Genomic DNA, 21,987 nt, shown 5'->3' on the forward strand with positions numbered 1-21,987 from the left:
TGGTGGTCCGTGAAGGTCAATACCATGTAGTCCCTGACCATGCATTTAGTAATGTAGGAAAGTGAAGACTTTTAATTTATTGTATTGACCACAAGTTGAGAAACAATGCAGTAAATGACGTGGTGACATATGATGACGTGTCGATGTTGTCAGTTACTGGGAAGTCGGGCGTCAAGAACTTCCACAGAAAAGGGACGAAACTGTACTGGATTGCCTGGTTGAGTCACCATTATAAGGAAATGTGGCTGTGCCCATAATGAATTGCATGAGTCTGCTCGCTCATACATACAGTAAGTTACAATAGCAACATGGTCCCCAGGTTGATTCTCAGTCAGGGTGGTGGTCCCCGGTTCATAATCAGTTGAAAACCCCTGGTCTACAGGTAGCATGCACAGACTGAAAAGTACGTCTAGGATTGATTGTCTTTGGTTGACAACCAAATAAGATCTGTATTTGGTTCATCGCCATCACAATTTGGTATCACTATTCCTGCCTGTTGAGGTCAAACTCATGATCAATGTGAGTACATAATAGTAATAATGACAAGTTTAGTAGAGGTTGTGGAAAGAAAATACCTGTATTCCTGAGCAAACTCTACAATTACGCCATTTTGCAAACTGCTATTAAATGGTCATAAAACCAAGGCCATGCCATTTTCTCCAAATAGCCTCAATGTCAATGTCCCCTCAAACATCACCACTCTGACAATAAGTTAAACTTCAAACACCACATCGATGCCTTAGCAAAAAAAAGCTAAAGTTCACTCTGAGTTTCTTCTATAGAATGAAGTCCTGCTTTTCCACTGCTTCTCGCAAAAAAGGTTGCTACATTGGTATATTCTCACAGCCATTCTTGGTAATCTCCTACTAAATTTGAACTTGTCCAAAACTCTCTTAACCTCAGATCAAATGCTTTGCTGCGCTATGTCGTGCCCCCCAACAAAATCTGAATCTAGGAGAGAAAGAAAAAACCTTGCTTTTTTCGGACCCTGGTCATGGAATGACCTACAGACCAGACTCAAACTGGCTTCTGTGATTCCCCTAGTGAGCTTTAAAAGGATTGCCATGGGCACACTTCCCAAACAATGTTCTTGCTTTGACATATAGCAATTGTTGCTTCTCTTGCCCTTTTGTTTATTAGCAAATTCCTTTGCTTAGTTTATATATATTAGCCTTCATTGGTTGCGTTATTAGACGTTCCCGTTCTTCCTTTGAGCTTCTTCGTTAGTGGGTATTGTGATTCTGAATGTCACATGTCAGTCCTGTTATTGTCTTGTATTTATTGCTACTGGCAGAGCTGTGTTGCTCATTTTGCCTCGTCTCTTGGCCAGTTCACACTTGTAAAATAGACTTTAGTCTCAATGTGTTTTTTTACTGGTTTAAAAACAATGCTCACCTCAGAATTTGGGGTGCAGGAACGTCGGATGAAACGAGCTTCGTTGCCGAAGCTACGAGCGTCCACGCACATCTCCAGCCCGTCAAATTTAGAGTAAAACAATACAAATGGGTAGGGCCTGGGAAAGCAAAACACGGGAAGGAAAGGTGTGAAATGCAGCGGTTAAATTACATTTAATTAAAAACAAAAACAAACTCAAATGCATGGCGAGTCCCGTTTAGCTACAGTAATAAGGCATCTTATCCTGACTCACGGTCCTGACCTTTTGAAGAAGTATCCGTTGGCCTCGAACTGCTGTCGAAGCATGAACTTCCCCCTGTACTCGATGATGAGAGCGTCCGAAGGCAGGTCTCTCACAGCCTTGAGGATCTTCTTGTTCTTCTGGACCTGACTCTGCAGAGGACAGAGAGAGAGAGAGAGAGAGAGACAACAGGACATGAGTCAACAGGTCGCCTATTGAACGGTATTTCCAAAGAAACAGTGGCGTGTGGATGCGCACGCCGATCAAAATGGACATTTTTACCAGCTGCAAGCTGGTCAATATTAGCTTGCCATAGTTCCGACCGGGTAGTACACACTGGAGATCATTTTCTGCTACTGGTTGCCAAGCCTGCATATTTCCAGCCTAACGTGGATTCATTCACAGTTGCTTGCCTGGTTTGGTTTTTGGAGGCTGCTTAGCTTATTTCTGTCACGACAGTTGCAACCACTGGCAACAACCCATAAGTGCCATAACATCCCATCGTCTGCACGGCATGGCTAGTCGAGCAGTTCTGATTGGCTGCCTCGTCTCCAGCCATGTTGCCTCAGAATTATTTAGGGTCACAAATTTGAGCATAACAGCGGAGCGCAGCTAAAAAGTGGCATAACGTCAGCAGCAGACCCACAGATAATAATAATGCAGCTGGTAATTAATTGATTTAATCAATTTGGGCTTGTTTAAAGTGCATTACTAGCCTCCAGCCCTGAATCGCTACGATTAAATAAATATGTCCTAATGAAGTGAAATTAAATGAAAATTCAGATCGATTACATTACATTACTAAACGATTGGTCATAACCACTATAAAAAAAAGGACCATTTGACGTAGATTTACACCAATGGCGGGGAATGTGTTATATAAAGTGTATGTATATTGTATATCCCATTCTGGAAGGTCGGGCCCTTTTGGTGTTAGCATTACGTTATGCTTTAGCTATTGAAAAATAGCAGATCTACAAGCTTATAGCACGCCACCGAGTGGCACGCTACGAGCTTGTAGGTCTGCTATTTTTGAAAAATCGAAAGAACGACTGACATAGAAACATAGCTTTTTCAGAAAACTGTCAGGAAAAAAAATGGGATATACACACATGTGTGTGTGTGTGTGTGTGTGTGCTTTACCTCCACGGGTGGTTTGAAGGAGGCCGGGTGCGTGTTGTAGGCCAGACTCTTGCCGTCGCCCTGCTCTTTGACGCGCAGCAGGATCTGCACGTCCTCGCTGTACTGGTTGCTGCTGGCCTCCTCGTAGCGCTCCATCCACGTCTTCATCTTGTTCTCCCAGAGGGACGGGTGCTCCGCCAGCTCCTGCTCCGGCGCCGCGCCCTGCCAAGGGGACAGAGGACAGGGAGGGAGGAGGGGACAGAGCGGCTGAAAAGGTTAAAAAGGTTTTTAATATTTAACAGGATGACACCGATGCTGCTCGTGTGCCTTGTGTGTGTTTCGTGAGCCCACCTTTACTCTGGAGGATTTCCTGGAGCCCTCGCGGAAGGCCTGCGAAAAAAAAGATGGGACAGAAACTTGAATATGTTGGCAATGCTCATCAATTTAACAACTGTTCATATTTAATAACAGTCTGATCTTCGCCTACTGATGCGTCTGGGGAAAAACCTCATTTCAATGAATGGGGCTTGGATGCCGGAGAAAACCAGTGGTAATAAACACGACGCCCACTGCTTTGAAAACCAATCCCATAAGAGATGGGAAGACGAATACCCTTCGGGACAATAACGTTTATTATTAATACCACCCACATGACTTTCAATTGGTTCTCTGATGCTATTTTAATGTATCAGTAGGCTTAGCCACAAGCAACTCTTAGATGCCATTTTTAACATCTGGCATCTAAAGTTGCAATACACAACAACAACTTGACCGCCTGTAGAACAGCTATTTTTGTCCATTTATTCATGAAATGCCTAGAGAAAAAAGGATCACGTGGTTAAATTAACCCATTCTGGACAGGAACTCCTCTTGGTGTTTTAAGCATTATGTTATACTTTAGCATAAAAATAGCAGACCTACAAGCTCGTAGCGCACCACTCGGTGGCACGCTATGAGCTTGTAGATCTGCTATTTTTTTTTATCGTGAAAATGTGGCACAAATCGTTGAATATATATTATTTCAGAGCGCACAATTTAACTCAAATCTTTGCTTCTGGGGAGGTCCGTGGAACAATTGTTTTTCAGATGGGGGTCGGAGGCCAATTCCATATAATATTTTGGGGTGCTTGATATGGAAAAACCTTGAGAACCACAGACATAGAAACAGGGTTTTTCAGAAAACTATCAGGATTCAGAAGGCATTTGTAGAATCGTCCTCAGGTCTCTAAATGAGTTAACCCATTTTGGCGTTAGCATTATGTTATGCTTTAGCTATTGAAAAATAGCAGATCTACAAACTCATAGCGCGCCACCGAGTGGCGAGCTACGAGCTTGTAGGTCTGCTATTTTTTTAAACTGTCAGGATTTAAGACATTTTTAGAATCTGATCTCAGGTCAGAATGGGTTAATCAGACCAGTGTGTGTCCAGTGGAAACCTCGTATGAATCTGATCTCAGGTCAGAATGGGTTAATAAGACACACGGCGCAGACCTTTTTGGCTCGGGCGGAGGCGGCGGGGCTGTCTTTGTCGCCGCTCCTCTTCCTCTTCTTCTCCACCAGCTTGTTGCCACCATGCAGGCGTCCGGTGGTCAGGGTGATGGTGGTGGGCGTGTGCTGGAAGGCAGAGTACAGCTCCAGGGGGACCTCATCGCCGCTCTCCGTGGCACTGGTGTCCCCGTCTTGGTGACAAGCCATAAGACAAACACAGTGGATATTTACCAGCCTGAATCATTGTATAACCGCTGATAACTAAAATGCCACTAATATATATCAAAGGAAGAAGGACTATTGACCCTAATGAAGGCTCCGTTCCATTCTGGTCGTACAGAGTCAGGGTGCTGCTATTGTGGGGGGGTGCATATTTTGGTTAGACATACCAACAGTCCGACAGGCATTAGTTCGACAAGGCCGTCGCTCCCGACATGCGCTGCTGGTTACAACTAACCAGTGGCAGGTTAAAAGTAACCCGTGGCTTCCTGTGAGGTTAGAATTAGGGTTGGGTTTTTTGGTAGGGTGTCGGTCGGACTCATGACTGTAGGACTGTTAGCACGTCGTGCACCCGCTACCGTGCACGTCGGCTCACTGGAGACACTCTGCTACACCAGTGGGTTCCAAATGGCGTCGCACCGGTGCTGTGCAACTCTGAAGAGTGTACAAATGGTTGCACTCTCATGAGGGTCCTTGAAATTAAAAAAGGTTTGAGAACACAACTGTACACTAAATGGAACAAAGCCTTAATTAGTATCATCGGTAACACCTGCTACAAAACCCCATTTGATTGGAATAACCTTCATCTATCTCTTAGATCGCTTTCATCCTTCGGTCGCTTTAGGACTTCCCTACGTTCACATCTTTGATTCGCCTCGTTTATGCTTCTGAACTGACCAGCAATGGCACATTCACGGATGTATTTGCACTGTGCCCTTCTTTCCTCTGTTGTTTAACAGCTGATGACGTGGTTGCTGGTGGGGTGGCTGGGATAGGGTCTGTGTATATGTATGTATATAATATCATCTGTGTCTGTGTACTGTATGTTTTATGCATCTTGCACGCGTTCCATGGGTCTCCGTTGAAAATTTGATGCTGCATCTAATCCCTTCAATAAGAAAAGAAAATCTGAAATGATAAATGGTGCATTTATATAGCGCCTTTATCCAAGGCGCTTTACATAGATTGTGCATTACATTCACCCATTCACACACACACATTCATACACCGATTGCGGCGGAAGCCATGCAAGGTACCAACCAGCACATCGGGAGCAATTTGGGGTTCAGTGTCTTGCCCCAAGGACACTTCGACATGTAGACAGGAGGAGCCGTGATTCGAACCGCCGACCCATGGATCATTGGACGACCTGCTCTACCTCCTGAGCCACAGTCGCCCTGCACACAGGACTGTGTGCAGAGAGCCCATCTCTCAATTCCATGAAAGACGCAGTGAAGTCACTTGCCCAGCAGGTGTCAGCATGTCTGCAGGGGGAGGTGGTTGCAGACTTGACACAGCCTATGTCCTGCTCCACTGACTAACAAGATGGCCATTTACTGCAGCAAAGAACACCGTTCAATGTGTGACGTATCAATGGCCTTGAATGAGACTAGCCGGCACAAATCCCTTGATTAGCTCATAAGGCTCGCAGGACTTCATTCTGACATTACATTTGAAATCTTACGTCATCTTGTTTTTTTTCCCCATTTTTTTCCCCTAGCTTCATTGAGATTGATTCTACTACTGAATTATTAATGCCAATACTATGTAAACCGCATAATATGGTTCAGCACAGTGGGTTACATAACCGCCTCCATGTGCACTCCTTACCAGCAGTGTTGATTTGATTTCGTCGACTATGACGAAATGTGTTCGTCGAATACCTTTTATCACTGATAAAAACTATAACAAAATATAGTGCCCATTTCGTCAACAAATACAAAACTAGACTAAAATGCTAGGGGGGGGGGACGGGGGACGACTGGTGGAGAAGAGATAATTTTATGTTTGGTTGCACTTGAGTGTAAAACAGGAGATCGACAAGGCGTCGTGACGTTGTGACGTTGTGAGCTTGTAAATCGGCTATTTTCACCTCGTGAGCTTGTAGATCGGCTATTTTCAGCATGCAACCAAGTGTAAAATCATCCAGTTACGACGCCACCGCTAAACTCTTAGCCGACTAAAACTAGACTGAAACTAAAACAATTCAGGTGACTAACATTTTACTCAAAAGGGCTATGACTAAAACGAAATCAAAAGCATCCCTCCTTACCTAGTGTCGTGTCGCCAGACTGTTGCCTCTCGCAATTTTCAAATGCTTCCGTCATACAGTCTGGTGCAACGGAAGAGCCATCATGAGTAAAATATAAAGCGGAAGTGGAGCCTGTAAAAGACGAAACTTCCGTTTCGTCTTCACAGTCGCGGCACATTTATCCTAATATAAATAAATAAAACATCTAAGCATAGATAGCTTGTTGCTTAGCAGAAAAGGAAATAAAAAAAAATAAGCTCTAAAAATACATTTCAAAATATATTTCCGTGAACGGAAATGGCAGCTTCCTTCGGGAGGTGTGTATAGTTCCAAACTCTATAGAAAGCATTCAGAGATGGTGGAATGGTTGGTGTCTGTGGCTACGTGAGACTACTCCTTACCAGACAAGCATTCTCTCTTCCTGGTCTGCAGCAGGATGGCTCTCTCTCGGTCCAGGTGCCGTGGTTGGCAGCGCTCACACAGGTAGGTCTCAGGAATGTTCTGCCTGTCGATGCCCATGCAGTCGATATGCTGCCAAGCACTGAAACATGGAGGCCAAGAGATTTTTTAGTAATCCGTTCCATTCAATAGCGGGCACAGGAGTTTACTTGAAGCTGTGTGTTGGCTGAAATTGTGCCACGCAATGTCAGGATGACTGCAGGTTTCAGCAAATGACATTCATTTCATAAAATAAAAAAAACCCATACCCATTTTGACCTGAGATCAGATTCTAAAAATGTCTTCTTCATCCTGACAGTTTTCTCAGAAAAAGCCATGTTTCTATGTCAGTCGTTCTTCGATCTTTCAAAAATAGCAGACCTACAAACTCGTAGCGCGCCACTCGCTGAGCTTGTAGAGCTGCTATTTTTCAATAGCTAAAGTTAATGCTAACACCAAAAGGGGTTCCCGCCCAAAATGGGTTAAAAACGATTTGAATAACAATGAAATACACTTGCAAAGAATACAAGATCTGGTGAAGTTCAATCATTTCATCTCTTGGCACTGTTCATGATTGAACTTCACCAGATGACACTTAAAATCAGGGCAACTATTTTGAATCGTGATTTCAAGAGGAGGAGAATTCATACTTGAGCAAGAATCGTGCAGCACTTCCTTGAATGCATTATGTTGCGTTCACACGGGCAGATGCAAAAGATACAAAGATACAAAGCTACACAGCATATTTGTAGCTTTGGATCTCTTTGTAGCTGAAGTTGAAACCGGCTCAACTTTTGTGTAGCCGTTGTATCTTTTGCAGCAGTTAGCTACAAACCAAACAGCGGATGTATCTTTGTATCTTCATGTCGCCGGCTTCCATCGAACATGAATGGTAGACTGTATCTTTGCGTCTGCCATTGTGAACGCAGCATTACAACTTAAGGTAAAAGTTGACGCCACAAAGCAAATGTAAATAGCAAATTTAGGTATGATCTAAATGCTTGTAGATGTGCTATTCACTGAATGTGAAGGTAGCCTACTGGGGGGAAGCCACACTGTGTTATAGGCTCAATATGTCAGTTTGACACATTCAGTAGATCCCGTGATCTTTTGTGGCCAGATGTAATTTCTTAGTAGGACTAAAGTAAATAATAAAAAAAAGGAATCGCTATATTATTTTGTACAGAAATACATATTTAGCCCCATGTTTGAAAGCCCGGTCTCTCTATACCTGCACTTGTCGCAGCAGATCATGTAGCCGTCGTCGTGCGTGAAGCCGCAGATGCAGCGGGTGATGTCGGCGGCGTAGCTGCCGTCCTCGGAGGTGCTGAGCGTGGTGCCCCTGGACGCCTCGTCCAGGAGGCTGCCCGGTACAAACAGCCCCGCCTCGCCCGGACGCCCCATCAGCATGGACGGGGGAGGGGAGGCTGGCGGTGTGGGCGGGGGCCTCGCCCCATAGTTGTGGTCCTGGATGGGATGGGATGGACGGACGGAAAGGAGAAAGAGAAGATGTGCCGTTCAGAGATGCTCCGATAAATCGGCCAGTGATCGGCCAATATTCACTCTGAATATCGGCATTTTCCCTATCTGTGATCGGCAATTTGAAAACATTTCTCCCCTTTCTACCCACACGCAGGAACAGTTTTGACGTTGGTTTTGACATGTAATAACTTATAAAAATGTGCAACATTTCACAAGATCAGTATCGGACATATCGGTATCGGCCGGTCATGAGAGAAACAATCGTTGAACGGTATCGGCCCCAAAGAAACCTGATAAGAGCATCCCCAAGAACAGGCTCACACTCAAAGCGCTTTAGGCCCGTCACCATCTATTACACGATAATCTAATAGTTGTCTAATCGTAACTATTTGAGATCAAAAGATTTTTTAATCATAAATCGTCATAGTCGTTTCCATGTTGAACAAATGTTTATAATGTCTATATCTGCTGAAACAGCAGATCTACAAGTTTACGAGTGACTTTGTGACGCGTTGTAAGCTTGTAGATCAGATCAGCTATTTCCGCTTTTTTGTTCTTTTTAACCTTTCTAAGAATAAGAATTATGAATATGTCAGTAATTTCTTTGTAGTCATATTGGTCTGTGCTAGGGATGCTCTGATCAGGTTTTCACCAATTGTTTTTTTCATGATCGGCCGATGGCAGCTCATGCTTGCGACCAGCAGCAATAATTTTGGTTTGACTGATGTATTCACATGTTTCAATGCCTTATGACCTGCTGTAAAACCATTTGCCCTTCGGGGACACTAATAAAATAACCTTGAACCTTGAACCTCGATCTTGTGCGTAAGGGGAAAATTTGAATATTTTCAAAATTATTACATGTCAAAACCCATGTCAAAACTGTTTCTGTGTGTGTGTGGAGGATGGGGAGAATGTTTAGGCCTGTCGCAAAGATGCAAAATGATGTTATACTATATATCTGCTTGACATTTATACCACTTAAATGGTGTATCGCTTTCAACTTACATTTTGTAATCGTTGACACAGCCCTACTCACTCTCTCGACAGTTCAGCTGGCTTGGCTTTGGTTACATTATGGAAGTACAGTTCTGGAAACACTGGTTTACAGTATGTCGTGTTCCGTGTACAGGTCATGACCAGACACCGACAATAAACCGCTTGAATAAACAAAGAATAGAATAGGCTCGTCTCTACGGACATAGATACGATTTATAATCTCTACTTCACAGGAACGACGTCGGCGCAACAAAAATGAAACATTTTGTTTTGTTGGCATTTAGTACTCAGGAGAAGCACACCGTTTGCCAGTGACAGCGTTTGACACTCACAGCTGGCTCAGTCGATATTTTCCAAATGCGGGGGAAAACAATTAAAGAGACCACACGACTGCATCCCAGAGAGGATTTCTGTTCGTCCCAAATACATATTTTATTGTCACCAGTGTGGTGATGGAACGGTGTTAGTCACGAGTCGGTCTCGCATGCTTTTAGACACCTCTAGAGTGGGCATTATGTGCTGAATCTGTAACGGTAATCTAATGTGGGAACAGACCACAGAACTTCTCTATAGAGGAGTTCAATGAGCCAATAAAAGTAATAAGTTATTATGTGATCATGCATAGATTACATAGTTTAAAATGGTGTTGTAAACAAACAGTGTTGTTTTTGTCGACTAAGGCTGTGACGAAAATGTCCGTCGACTACCGTTTTACATGGAGAAAAACGAAATAAAAACTACGACATGATGACTAAAACTATGACTAAATATACTGACAATTTCGTCAACAAATAAAACTAGACTAAAATGTCAAGGAGGGACTAGTGGACAATAGATCCTTGTTGCATGCGCGCAACGCGTTGTGAGCTTGTAGATCGGCATATTTTCAGCATGTGAAAAATCAGTCATTACAACGGCATCAAGGCCTGCCAAAATACATGTTAGTCGACTAAATCAACTGTAGATTTAGTCTACTAAAATCTGATGATATTCAGTAGACCAAAACTAGAGTAACACTGAAACATTCCAAACTATTCAAAAGACTATGACTAAAGCTAAAAATCTAAGATTTGCTGTAAAAAACAACACTGATAAAACAGGACATCTCCTGTATGCAAAGAGAAAAGGCCAAGTCTGTCGCGGGCCGGGTCAATGTTCTATTTCAGCCCCGAACGGGAACCGGCAACTAGCTCGCTAACTGGGAAGATGATTAACAGAGCAGGAGGGAGGGCTCAAGGTACAGTATGTAGGTCAGGTAAAAGAGGGTGAGCGTGTGTGTGTGTGTGTGTGTGTGTGTGTGTGTGTGTGTGCACTCACAGCATAAGGCAGGCCAATGTAGCTGTGGCTGTGGTGGGAGCTACTGCTGTAGATCTGGTGGGGGTAGCTGGACTTTTCCACCACTACAGGGCTGGCCTCCACCGATTCTGGTCTGCTGGGCAGCAAAAAAAACAAAAACAAAGACAAACAAACACACAGCAGAGAGTCAGAAAGTCATACAGCGAGAACTTACAGACAAGAAAAAATGGCAACACTATTAAAAGTAAAATAATAAAAGTAAGAGAGATTGCAAGTGTGTGTGCAGTCCAGGGCATTCAAACGCATTCACACAGGTGGACTGCACAGGCCTGATAGCCAGGAAAGTATTAGAATGAAGACTATTATTCTACTCTGCAATTAAGACCGTTTAGTGTCACATATCTAGGTGTGACAGACTATCTCTCTCACACACCCCTTGTTTATGCCAAACCGGTAAATCCACTCTTGGCTGTCTACAAACCGACCCAACGTTATTGTTAGTAGATTAATGTTTTCGTCAGTGGCGGAGGGAAAGGGGGCGGCGGCCATAGAAAAAATAGGGAAGTGGCCGGGGTCTGGCAAAAGATAAATAAAAAAATGGATGGCAGAGAGAGACAAGACAGTGAGGGATTAAAGACAAAAGAAGGGAGGGATGCAAAGAAAGAGGGGCTCTGAGGAAGAAAACAGGCTGCCTGGTGGGCCGGCTGACACACAGAGCAGAGATGGGGGGGACGGGGGGGCGTGCCTTGATGGTCAGACACAGTCAGACATCTAGGAATCAGTGGAAATATCAAATCCTCCACATCTCATCTCGTATTCTCGTCCAAGACAAGTGCTCCAAGGTCAACATGACAGAGAGAGAGAGAGAGACAACACCCTCAGGTTGTGTACAGTACGCGTGCGACCAGCTTATTCATACACACACCCACACACACACACACCCACACACACACACACACACACCCACACACACACACACACACACACCTTGGCAGTGACTACCTCACCAATTCAAAGCTCCATGAGGGCGGCCAACAGCTCGACCAACAACTTCCAGTGGTCAACGACATAAAGAGTTCACAAAGTGCACTGGACAGCCTCCCAGGTACGTAGAATACCACACGTATGTACGACGTACGTGTACGTACAGGGACAAAGAGGTGCGTTACAAAAAGACCCTGTGTGTGTGTGTGGGACTGTGGGTGGGTGTGTGTGAACTAGTGAACTGGCTCGGCAGCATTTCTGTTTGGATAACTATTGTCTGACTTCTCTCCTTCCACCGAGGCACATTTTAAAAGCACAGCACAGAGGACAGCGTGTACAAACTAAGAGCACGGCCACACAACATGCCGAAGTTAAGTTTTGTAGAAGTGAAAGTTAAGTACCGTACCGGTACTAATAAACTTGTGTGCGCGGCGAGACTACACGTTGCACACAAAGACAAACGCTTGTCCAACCAAAACAAAATACCCGCCCTACCTTTCCTTCCTTCCTTCCCTTTCTTCCCAGCCCTCCCGCTGACAAAACTGTATCAATCAAAGGCTAGGTTTTTTTTGGTACTGTACCTGTAGAAGCAGCACTTCTTCAGCCCTATGGATCGTGCTGCATGCCTACAGAAAGCACTGTGTGAAACACTTCCTCGTACAGTGTGGATTGCCGCTCAAGTATTCTACAGTCAGTCAAAGTGAAAATGCAAGTACATGCATGAGGTGTGGAGGAGGCGGTCCTGACTCCTGAGAGAAGTTGTTTCTGCCCGCGTGTGTCTGTGTGTGAGACTCTTTATGTTGGAGCAATATACTCACAGTCACACAGGTAAATGGTGCATTTATATAGCGCTTTTATTCAAAGCGCTGTACATAGATTGTGAATTGCATTCACTCGTTCACAACTTCACACACACGCAGTCGTACACCGATGCCAGAGGGAACCATGCAAGGCACCAAACTGCACATCGGGAGCAATTAGGGGTTCAGAGTCTTGGTCAAGGACACTTAGTGTAAAAGACAGACAGGCAAACAGACAGAAAGATGCAACACTGAGTGAAAGACAGACAGGCAAACAGACAGACAGATGCACACAAGGGAAGAATCGTCCAGTCAGTGACAAGCTGGTGAGTGAGTGGATTACTGGACAACTCACCCCGGTGCTTGCCCGTTTTTGCTCCCGGGGAATTTTTCCCAGTGGGGGGAATAACTTGTAATATGCTATTGGCGGTTTGTATTATTTTTGGGAAAATATAAAAATATACTCCTATGGAAAGGCTATATCTTTTTACTTATATTGACCCTATAAACACTTTAGTATAATTTAGTATAAAGGTTTTTCCACACTCTCGTCAGATAATCCCCACACTTCACTGTAGAAGCCTTTTCATGAATTATATTTGTACTTAGGCCGTCTGCTGTCGGGAAAGTTTATAGTTAAGAGAAATTCAAAGTCCATCAGTCAGCCTCTCCCACCCCTCACTGTGGAAAATTCCGGGAAGAAAACGGAAAGGGGGGCGAGTTATCCTGTTACCAGTGAGTGAGGGTTGTTTGGGTGGTTGGTTACTAGCAACGAGCGCATTTGATCTGTCTGCATCATCCATGTATCGTAGGAGGAGGGACTCTAGTATAGTCATGTCCTCGCTGCCAGTTAGCGGAAGGGAGACAACACAGATCCAGGATACATAGAACACATTACACAGAGGGGGTGGGGAGAGGGGAGGGGGCAAGCGATGTCGGAGCCTATCACAACCGAACGCCGACATAAAAGAGCTGCAACAACATGCCCTGCAAAGACGAGAGAAAGAGACTGGAATGGAGGCTTCAATTAAAATGACAGCTAGATAGGCATGTGCTAATCATAGCTCGCACCGCTCCAGAGTACTTAAACGGGCAACACGAGTCACTCAACAGGCATGCGCACGCAACACGCTCACACCTGCTGAGGGAAATAAAACGAGTGAAGTAGCAGAGTGGAGAGGATGGAGAGATTATAGGAGGGAAAGAAAGAGAAAAAACTGAGCAACACTGCACGGTCAGAGGCAACGCCTTCTCTTCCAAAGGGCTCCTACTTGCTGCCATGGCAACGCTGCGTGTTCCGTCAGCGTGTGCGCGCTAGGCTGAGTGTGTGCCACTGTGTCGCACACACACACACACATGCTCACGCACGCACGCACACACACACACACACACACGCGCGCGCGCGCGCCATCAACAGCTGGCCCGGCTGCTCCTGGCTCCAGGAGATGTGTACAGGATGTGACGCCGCTCCTCTGGTGAGTAGAGCCGCTAGCTTGATTTATAATTCGTCTCATGCCGTTGTCGCGCACGGAAATTAGGCAATCTACAAGCTCACAGCGCATCGCAGTGTGAACTCGTACAACTATAAGGAGTATAAATTAAGAATATCCCTCTGCCGACGTCATCAACGAGACTAGCCTAAAATAATACTGTGTGTGTGTGTGTGTGTGTGTGTCTCTTTCTGGTTAGCTCCTCCTCAGCAGGTGGAGGAGGCCCTCTTCAAGCTTGTTAACTTCTTTTAAATAAACCTGCAGCGAGCCAACAGAACAGACGCCGGCCAGGCAGGGACAGAAAGAGAGGGGGGAGACAAAGTGAGTGGGACTGGGGCGCAGTGGGACCATTTAAGACGCCAGAACAGTTTTTGAGGGCCACCTGTCACTCACACCAGTGGCCATGGCAACCAACAGGCCCTGCGCAGTGCGGAAGGAACACAGACAGGGAGGGGTTGGAGGGAAGATACCATGGTAACACTCTGATGAAGGCAGAGGGGAGGGCAGTGTTCACCCGGTTGTTTTTTTTTGTTTTTTAAGAGGCAGGAGTCCCTTTATGCGCCGATGACGTATTTGTGTTATTCTTCCGTCGTGGGAGAACCTCTTGTTTCGCTTATTTTTGATAAGAAAACGCCACAGCACAGTGTCCTTGACGAGCCTGCGAGAACACGTGTGAGGAGGGGCAAAGCACTGTTGATTTCATAGACTGAGATTATGACCATTTTATTTTCTGACGAAAATGAGATAAAAAGATTAATTAAAAATGTAAAACCAAGCTATGATGCCTAAAACTATGACTAAATATACTGACAATTTCTTAAAAAATTAAAAACTAGACTAAAATGTTAGGAAGGGACTAGTGGAGAAGAGATCGAGCAGAACTAAAAGACAACTTTATTTTTGGTTGCACTCTGGAAAATAGCAGATCTACAAGCTCACAAGTCACAACGCAGAGTGAGCTTGTATTGTAGGCTATTTTCAGCATGCAACCACTTGTAAAATCAGGCATTATGATTACTGGTTACTGATTTTACACATGGTTGCATGCTGGGCCACTAAATCAACTGCAGTTTTACTTGACAAGATTTACATGACGTTTAGTCGACTAAAACTAGACTAAAAGGTAAAACATTTCAGATATGACTATAACTAAATAAAATGTTGCTGCCAATCAACAACACTGAGGGGTGGCTCGTCTACTGTTCACCGAACGACTTTGTCAAAACGAACGCACCACAAAAACGCGTGTGAATATTTACACCCTCTTTTCTATCGGAGGAGGGAGATTGGGGAGGGAGGGGGGGGGATTATATTCTTCTTTATTGCACACAGGCAATGATCTGAACGGACAGGCAACATATCAATCGTATATGTTCCGGGCCGACTGCCAGCTTCGCGTGAGCGGGCAGTTGTAGTTAATAGCTGCGTATTGAGAATGTCTGTGCGATGAGGGATGGGCGAGTGAGTGTGTGTGTGTGTGTGTGTCTGAGTGTAATCAATGGCAGAGTGGACCTGTCCATTAGAGCAGACACCCAGTGCTATGGAGCCAGTGTGTTGCGAAGGCCCTGCCTCCATGATCGACCACAAACTCCCTGCCCATTAACAGTTATCATCTATAAGTGGGAGAAGGAGGAGGAGATCAATGTAGCACAGCGCTACGCAGAAAGAGAGATGGGGGGGAGTCACCCGGGAGAGGGATGGGAGGGCCGCCTCGCGGAGAACAGAGGGCATGTTGGGGCAAAGAATTAAATTACAATGAATTAAAGTGTGCGGGTGAGATTGAGTTTGTCGACAAAAATAAAATTGGAAAGTTGCGAGACCAGGGAGGAATGGAACTATTGAGAGAGAAGAATGACTGAAAGTGAGAATGAACGTTGGGGGTGTGTGTGTGTGTGTGTGTGTGTGTGTGTGTGTGTGTGTGTGAGTGAAAGAGAGAGAGAGAGAGAGAGAGAGAGAGAGAGAGAAAGTCATGGAATAAAGCAAAATAAAATCTCAAGACTGAACATGAAATGATGTTTCTAAACCTAGTGTTGCTGCTGTTCTACATAAAAGCTGAAAAACAAACCCCCAAAAAAGTTCTATTGCCAGTACGAAAATTGCCGAACTCCAAGCTCACAACATGTCACAGCGTGACGTGTTGCGAGCTTGTAGATCGGTAATTTTCAGTGCGCAGCATGCTTTCACAGAAGACATGCTTGGCTTCTATGGAATCCAAATGACTGAAATCAGTCGTGGTGACAGAACTTTAATCCATGGTGGAAATGAAATAAGTGGAGGTGATAAGGTGTGTGTGTGTGTGTGTGTGTGTGTGTGTGTGTGGTAAAATGGTGCATTTGTATAGCGCCATTATCCAATTACATCCATTACATGCACACATTGACCCATTCACACACGTTCATACACCAATGGCAGAGGAAACCATGCAAGGCACTAAACCTGCACATTGGGGTTCAGAATCTTGCTCAAGGACACTTTGACGCTAACTCTGTGTGTGTGTGTGTGTGTGTGTGTGTGTGTACTCACTCTGAGCCTGCAGCCATGTCCAGGTATGAGGTGTCTGCTCTGTCCACCCCTACTGGGATGCCTATGCTCATGACGTTCTCTGATCAGTTCTCGTCCTACTGAGTCCAGAGCATAGGAGTCCAAAACACTGAGGCATGCCAGCCGCAGCACTCATTGCAGACATCTAAGTGCATCCACAAGGCCTGAAAACACAGACGGAGATAGTGAGGACAGAAGAGAAGAGGAAAAGGTATGAGAGAGAAAGTGAGTTTGTTGTTAACATTGTGCAACAAATGGATAAGACGACACGTTTGATAATGTGTCACTCATTGTTTCATGCCGCGAACAAAGCCCTTTACGATGTGTGACAAATATGTGCCTGCATTCAAGAGTGAGTCATTACAATTAACGCAGTTAGCAGACAGTAGGCATTTCCACAGGCAGGGGTTGACACTAAGGTCTCAGAGGCACTTGAATAGGAGTCAGACTATGCGTTCAAACTCATTTTATATTTTTAAGTGTAGCAACAGTGCACTGCAAAAATCACATCATTAGGTACATGTTACATTCCACAGACCAGAAGACAGAGCGCTCTGACTTCAGGTCTTTAGACAGATATCTCGTGTTGCGTTTATAGACAGTTGCGTCCCCTCTCAAAACTGAGCACTTGCTTTGCCTTCAGGTTGCCCGGTCGGGCAAACTGTAAGCAAACTTCACCTGCACGAAAGTGTTATTTACCTGCCAGGGGCAGGTGGGCCACCCTTGTGTGTCAATGCCTGACAGGTCTTAATTACACAATTCACTTTCACACCAGTGAATTTAAACCCAAGTATCTCTGACAGGAAATTCCCTAGCGTGGCACAGCTAAGTCGGCCTTCAGCCGGCTGAGATATTGACTGATGAGAGAGGAAGACGTTGTAAGGTGAAGCCACTGAGAACAGGGCTGCCGGTTGGCTCCGAACTGTGCAAACGTGACCTCTGAGAATCCCGTCTGGCGATGCAGAGAGCTGCGGTGCCCGAGTGTCCCCACAGGGGGGAGCAAGAGAACACAGAGCAGCCTGCCGCCATGAGAGGAGAGAGAGAGCATTGCAAAGAGACACACAGAAGCCATACCCCCCCCCCTGACTGTCCACCAAAGAGGGCTGTTCTATTCAGAACACACACACACACACACACACACACACACACACACACACAAAATTAGAGACCCGCACAATTTGTCATTTCAAAAGTGACTCATATATCCATATCGACAACCGTCTTCGTCTCTCTCTAGCAATGTAGATGGATGAGATGCACAGAAAGAGTGGGAGTCTTCAATAATTAAATACTTTACATGAATATCAGGCAATGGATGTACTATAGTTTCCACTCGGGCTTACTGCCCAGGAGGTACCAACACTGTAGCTGTATTAGGCATGAGCAGCAAGCCATTGACTAGCAATAGGCAGGTAAACAATACAGGTATGGGCCTACCACACACCCACACAAGTGTGTATATTAAGCCATGTATTATTTGTGTCCACTGTGTGTGTGGGTCCAGACAGCAGCATATGTGCCAGTGTGTGTGTGGCTGCTAGCCCCTGATATACAGAGAGCTCTGTTGATAAGCGGGATTAGTGGGAGGGACAGATGCTGAGACAAAATAGGCTGGAGGTCTGTCACACCTCCGCCTTCCCGTAGTTCCCGTGTGCACACTGGGACAAAACAAAAGACTCAGATCGATGGAAGACTAATAAGGCTAACAGTTGAGTTCAGGGATTAATTTTATGTAAAGACGGTGCCATAATTTATACTCCCAGAGGAAGCAGTAACGCATAATAACACGAGATCTGCCTATGAGGTATGACTGTTTTATGGCATGTCCATGTCTTCTGAAGTGTTCTCTAGTCTCTGTAGTCTAGGAAAGGTGCAATCGCAGGACAAACTGGTCACACTGCTTGTAACGGAACTCTTTGTAGCTTCCATAAATATCACCTCTTTTGAATGATAAAACGGCTATTATTCAGCCAAAACTCACTGCAGTACACCTGAGCTCTAGTCTGATACAGGACTGGCAAATTAATAACGACGAACTCGCATTGGGAAAACAATGGGGTGGTTTCTCTGAGTTATTACTTGTTGGGCACCAGTCAGAGCAAACCAAGTGATGTGAGGAATGAACCACCACAGTTGGGTCCTGTCCAGGGAGGGACAGGGAACAGCTGTCAGCTCCAGGCCTAATTAATGGGAGGGAGAAGACCACAGTGTGTTTGTGTTTCAATGTTGTCATCAAGGTTGACCGTCCGGACAATTGGCCATATTCACACGGGTTGGGGAGGCCATTTCGCTCTCATGTTATGCTCAGAGCAGTGTTCAATTTGTTGACTAAAGCTGCGTTCAGACCTGGAGATATATATTAGCTCGGTTCGCCCCGTTTGTGCCGTGCCAGGTCACACAGTGCCCGTTCGCCAACTTCTCGTCTTTGCATTAACTTTGTTATGTAATCGCCCGCTCTAACCATCTTAAGACTAAGGTTTTTCAGAAGACTAAATAGGACTAAGACTAAATGCTGTGTTATTCAAAAGACAAAATCAAAATATTCTGAAAGAATGAACACTCACAGAGTCACAGGGGTGGGAAACCCCACCCTGACTGGGTCTCCCTGCCCCACATCTCCAAGTGTGTGAATGTGGCCTCATTAGAGCCACAACTCTTGCCTAAAATCTTTGAGCAAATCTTTGAGCAATAATCAAGTGGAATTTTACAAGGCCTACTACCACTTTAAGCAGGAACATTTGTATACCCTCTTTAAACAGCGGGGTTTTATCACAAGCCAAACCACTTGACAAAGGAATCCGACTCTTTCCTTAAAGAAGGAGGGGGTGGCAGTGGGCCAACAACACCAACATGACAGATCCACCCTTTTGTATTATCTGAAAAGGTTAGCATGTTGTACTAGTGCGGTGCGCTTCCTTCAGAAAATGTTGCCACGTCCAATAGGTCGATCTCTGCACTCGCCAGGGAATCCTGCTTGTCACTGCTAAGGAATGTACACACACACAAGCTCATATTCACACATAGCCCCCAACCACAGATAGACACCAAACAGATAAAGCCCCTCTGCCCCATCCTTACAAACATTCTTTTACAAGAAGGCTCTCACAGAGAGATCGACAGCGTCGTGCAAATAACACTGCAAACACACTGCACCGCAGCCAGACACAGTGAAGGCTGACAAAGGGGGGGGGGGGGGGGGGGAGGTTGTTGGGGGGGAAAAAAAGAAAAACAAGTACAGTACAGCAGCATTCCTGACTAAATCTGAGCTGCTCTGTGACTGCCGCTGCCGGCTCCTCCCACTTCCTTTAGCACCGATGTCCATCATGCCAGAGAAACGCTGCCAGAAAGAGAAAAAGAAAAGCAAAGAGAGAGAAAAGACCCCCCCCACCCCCCTCCCTCCCTCCCTCCCCTGTGCCCAGTCACCCCGCCCAGCCGGATTTCTCTCCCTCCTCTGTACACTTCCTAAATAAACCTGGGAGCAGCGCGAGGCAGAGCAGAGGGGAAGGGCAGTGTCGTAGGCATGGCTCCTAATTACAAGGAGGCTGGGAGAGGCCATTTAAAGCCACCTTTGGCCACATCCACTGCTGTTATGGAAACGAGTGAGATGGGGGGGGGGGGGGGGGGTGGATGGAGGAATATGTAAAGGGAAATGGGGCAGAGATACAGAGAGAGACACAATGAGCAGCCGAAACGGATCAAATGCAAGCCACGGGGAGGAGGTGGAGGTTTACTGTAGCCCTCCTGTTCTTCCTCTCCAGCTCTCTTTATCCATCTACGCTCCGTCTTTTCATCTGTATCGGAAAAGATTTTCTTGCACTGTAGGGCGCTTTAGAAATCATCCCAACTCCCCCTCAATTCAGAAGGCTGAAGGGTGGGGGGAGGTGTGTACTATGCAGGGTCTGTCTGCCGGTGACGCTACGCAGCCTGTGTGGACCAGGGAGGGACTCAGGGTGGCAGAGTGGAGCACGCAGCTTAACCCAGCCTCCCCGGCGTTTTACTCCCTTCCTCCATCCCTCCCCTCAGGAGCAAGGGGACACAGTCACATCATTGTGTCGAGGAATAACTCTCTCCTTTTAAGACAGAACCACACAGAATTCGGTAAGGGAAAATCCATACTGACACACACACACACACACACACACCTCCAAATGCCTGAGTTACACTTGGTTGCACACCGTACCGTGTACCCAAGTCTAACTGCTGCTTAAAAGTTCTCATTTTTGTCTTCACAGCCAGACAGCTTTCAGACGTTTTGGTTCCAGGACTCTGGAAGAACGACGGAAAGATGGCAAGGGTTGGCGGATGTGACGTCGCACCATCCTCGCCACTGGCTGCGATGACTCAGCCCATGAATACACATAAAACACGATCATTCGCGTATACACAGGAAGAGCGACCCAGATGGAATGTAGGCCTGGCCCTCTTTTTCACAATGCCCACTGTGGGGACACACTGCATCTGCCCCGTCCTTTAGAAATCACTGTGCCCTGCCCAGGCATGCCCTGCCAGCTCTCCCTCTGTGCTCCAACGCTGAAGGTGAAGTCATTATACCGCAATAAAACATGGGATATGAATTAGAGGTGCTCCGATCGATCTGCTGCCGATTTTCACTCCAAATGAGTCGAACAGTGATCGGCAATTCACCTGATCTGGAGTATAATATAGTTTTGCACCTTTGTTGTGACAGGCCTAAACATTCTCCCCTTCCACACCACACACACACACACACACACTTTTCCCCTTACGCACAAGATCGTTATCGGCCGGTCGTGAGGACGACAATCGGTGGAAAAAAACCCTGATCGGAGCACCAATATCAGTGAACATGTGCATCATGTGAGCAACACCTGTGGGTTGTTAAAGCAGAGAAAGGAGGAAGAAAGAGGAAGTGGAATGTCAGTCTCTAACAAATAGCTTAATGGTTAAGGTCCATATGTAGATCCAATTAATTCATGCATCCATGTTCCCATTCTGCAGAAGTCCCTCAGCAGAAGCCAGTAGACAATAATGGCCGATGGCCAGCAGCACAGCCAGCTGACAGGAGAGGAGAGCCATGCAGGCCTCAAGGCTACGCCATGTTGCCCAAAACACACACACACACACACGTGACATGGAGCAGAGCTGTCTCTCAAAATACTCTATTCTCAAAAACCTATTACTCACGCCAAACTTTTAAATCGCACCGTGCCACACTTCTATCAAGATAAAAAGAAAAACACTTGGATGTGTATGCAGCTTATGTGCCTGTAGTCTGTCTGCATAATTAGATCACTAAAATGAAAAGCATGGGACCCATGATGTGAACGCATGAAAAGAAACAAACCCGGGAGGAGAACTAGAAGCCCAAGCAAGCGCTTTTGTGCTTCATGTAGCCACAGATTCTGTGAGACAAGGAAGGGTCTGACAGCAGGGCTGGGGTAGCCCTCCTGTAGTATGAGTAATGCCTGTTGAGGAGAATCC

General features: G+C 45.7%; 1 protein-coding gene across 8 annotated transcripts in view; it reads right to left on the reverse strand.

Moving 5' to 3' along the window:
* The window catches only part of kmt2e (lysine (K)-specific methyltransferase 2E), a 44,995-nt gene that overhangs the window by 16,411 nt on the left and 6,597 nt on the right, over positions 1-21,987 (reverse strand). For 2 of the 8 annotated variants that reach the window (XM_080757202.1, XM_080757199.1), the window contains exons 2-10: positions 16,510-16,691; positions 10,734-10,845; positions 8,167-8,402; positions 6,899-7,038; positions 4,250-4,437; positions 3,110-3,148; positions 2,780-2,980; positions 1,658-1,788; positions 1,396-1,513 (exon numbers count right to left, since the gene is read on the reverse strand). In XM_080757202.1, coding sequence (XP_080613328.1) covers positions 1,396-1,513; positions 1,658-1,788; positions 2,780-2,980; positions 3,110-3,148; positions 4,250-4,437; positions 6,899-7,038; positions 8,167-8,402; positions 10,734-10,845; positions 16,510-16,580 — 1,236 coding nt within the window. In that variant the 5' untranslated portion in view covers positions 16,581-16,691. Of the gene's footprint in view, positions 1-1,395; positions 1,514-1,648; positions 1,789-2,779; positions 3,026-3,109; positions 3,149-4,249; positions 4,438-6,898; positions 7,039-8,166; positions 8,403-10,733; positions 10,849-16,509; positions 16,692-21,987 lie in introns of all 8 variants that reach the window. The other 6 variants (XM_080757201.1, XM_080757198.1, XM_080757200.1 and 3 more) reach the window with 4 other exon arrangements.

Source organism: Protomyctophum bolini, assembly GCF_963924005.1.
Source record: "Protomyctophum bolini genome assembly, chromosome: 23".
Classification (NCBI taxonomy): domain Eukaryota; kingdom Metazoa; phylum Chordata; class Actinopteri; order Myctophiformes; family Myctophidae; genus Protomyctophum; species Protomyctophum bolini.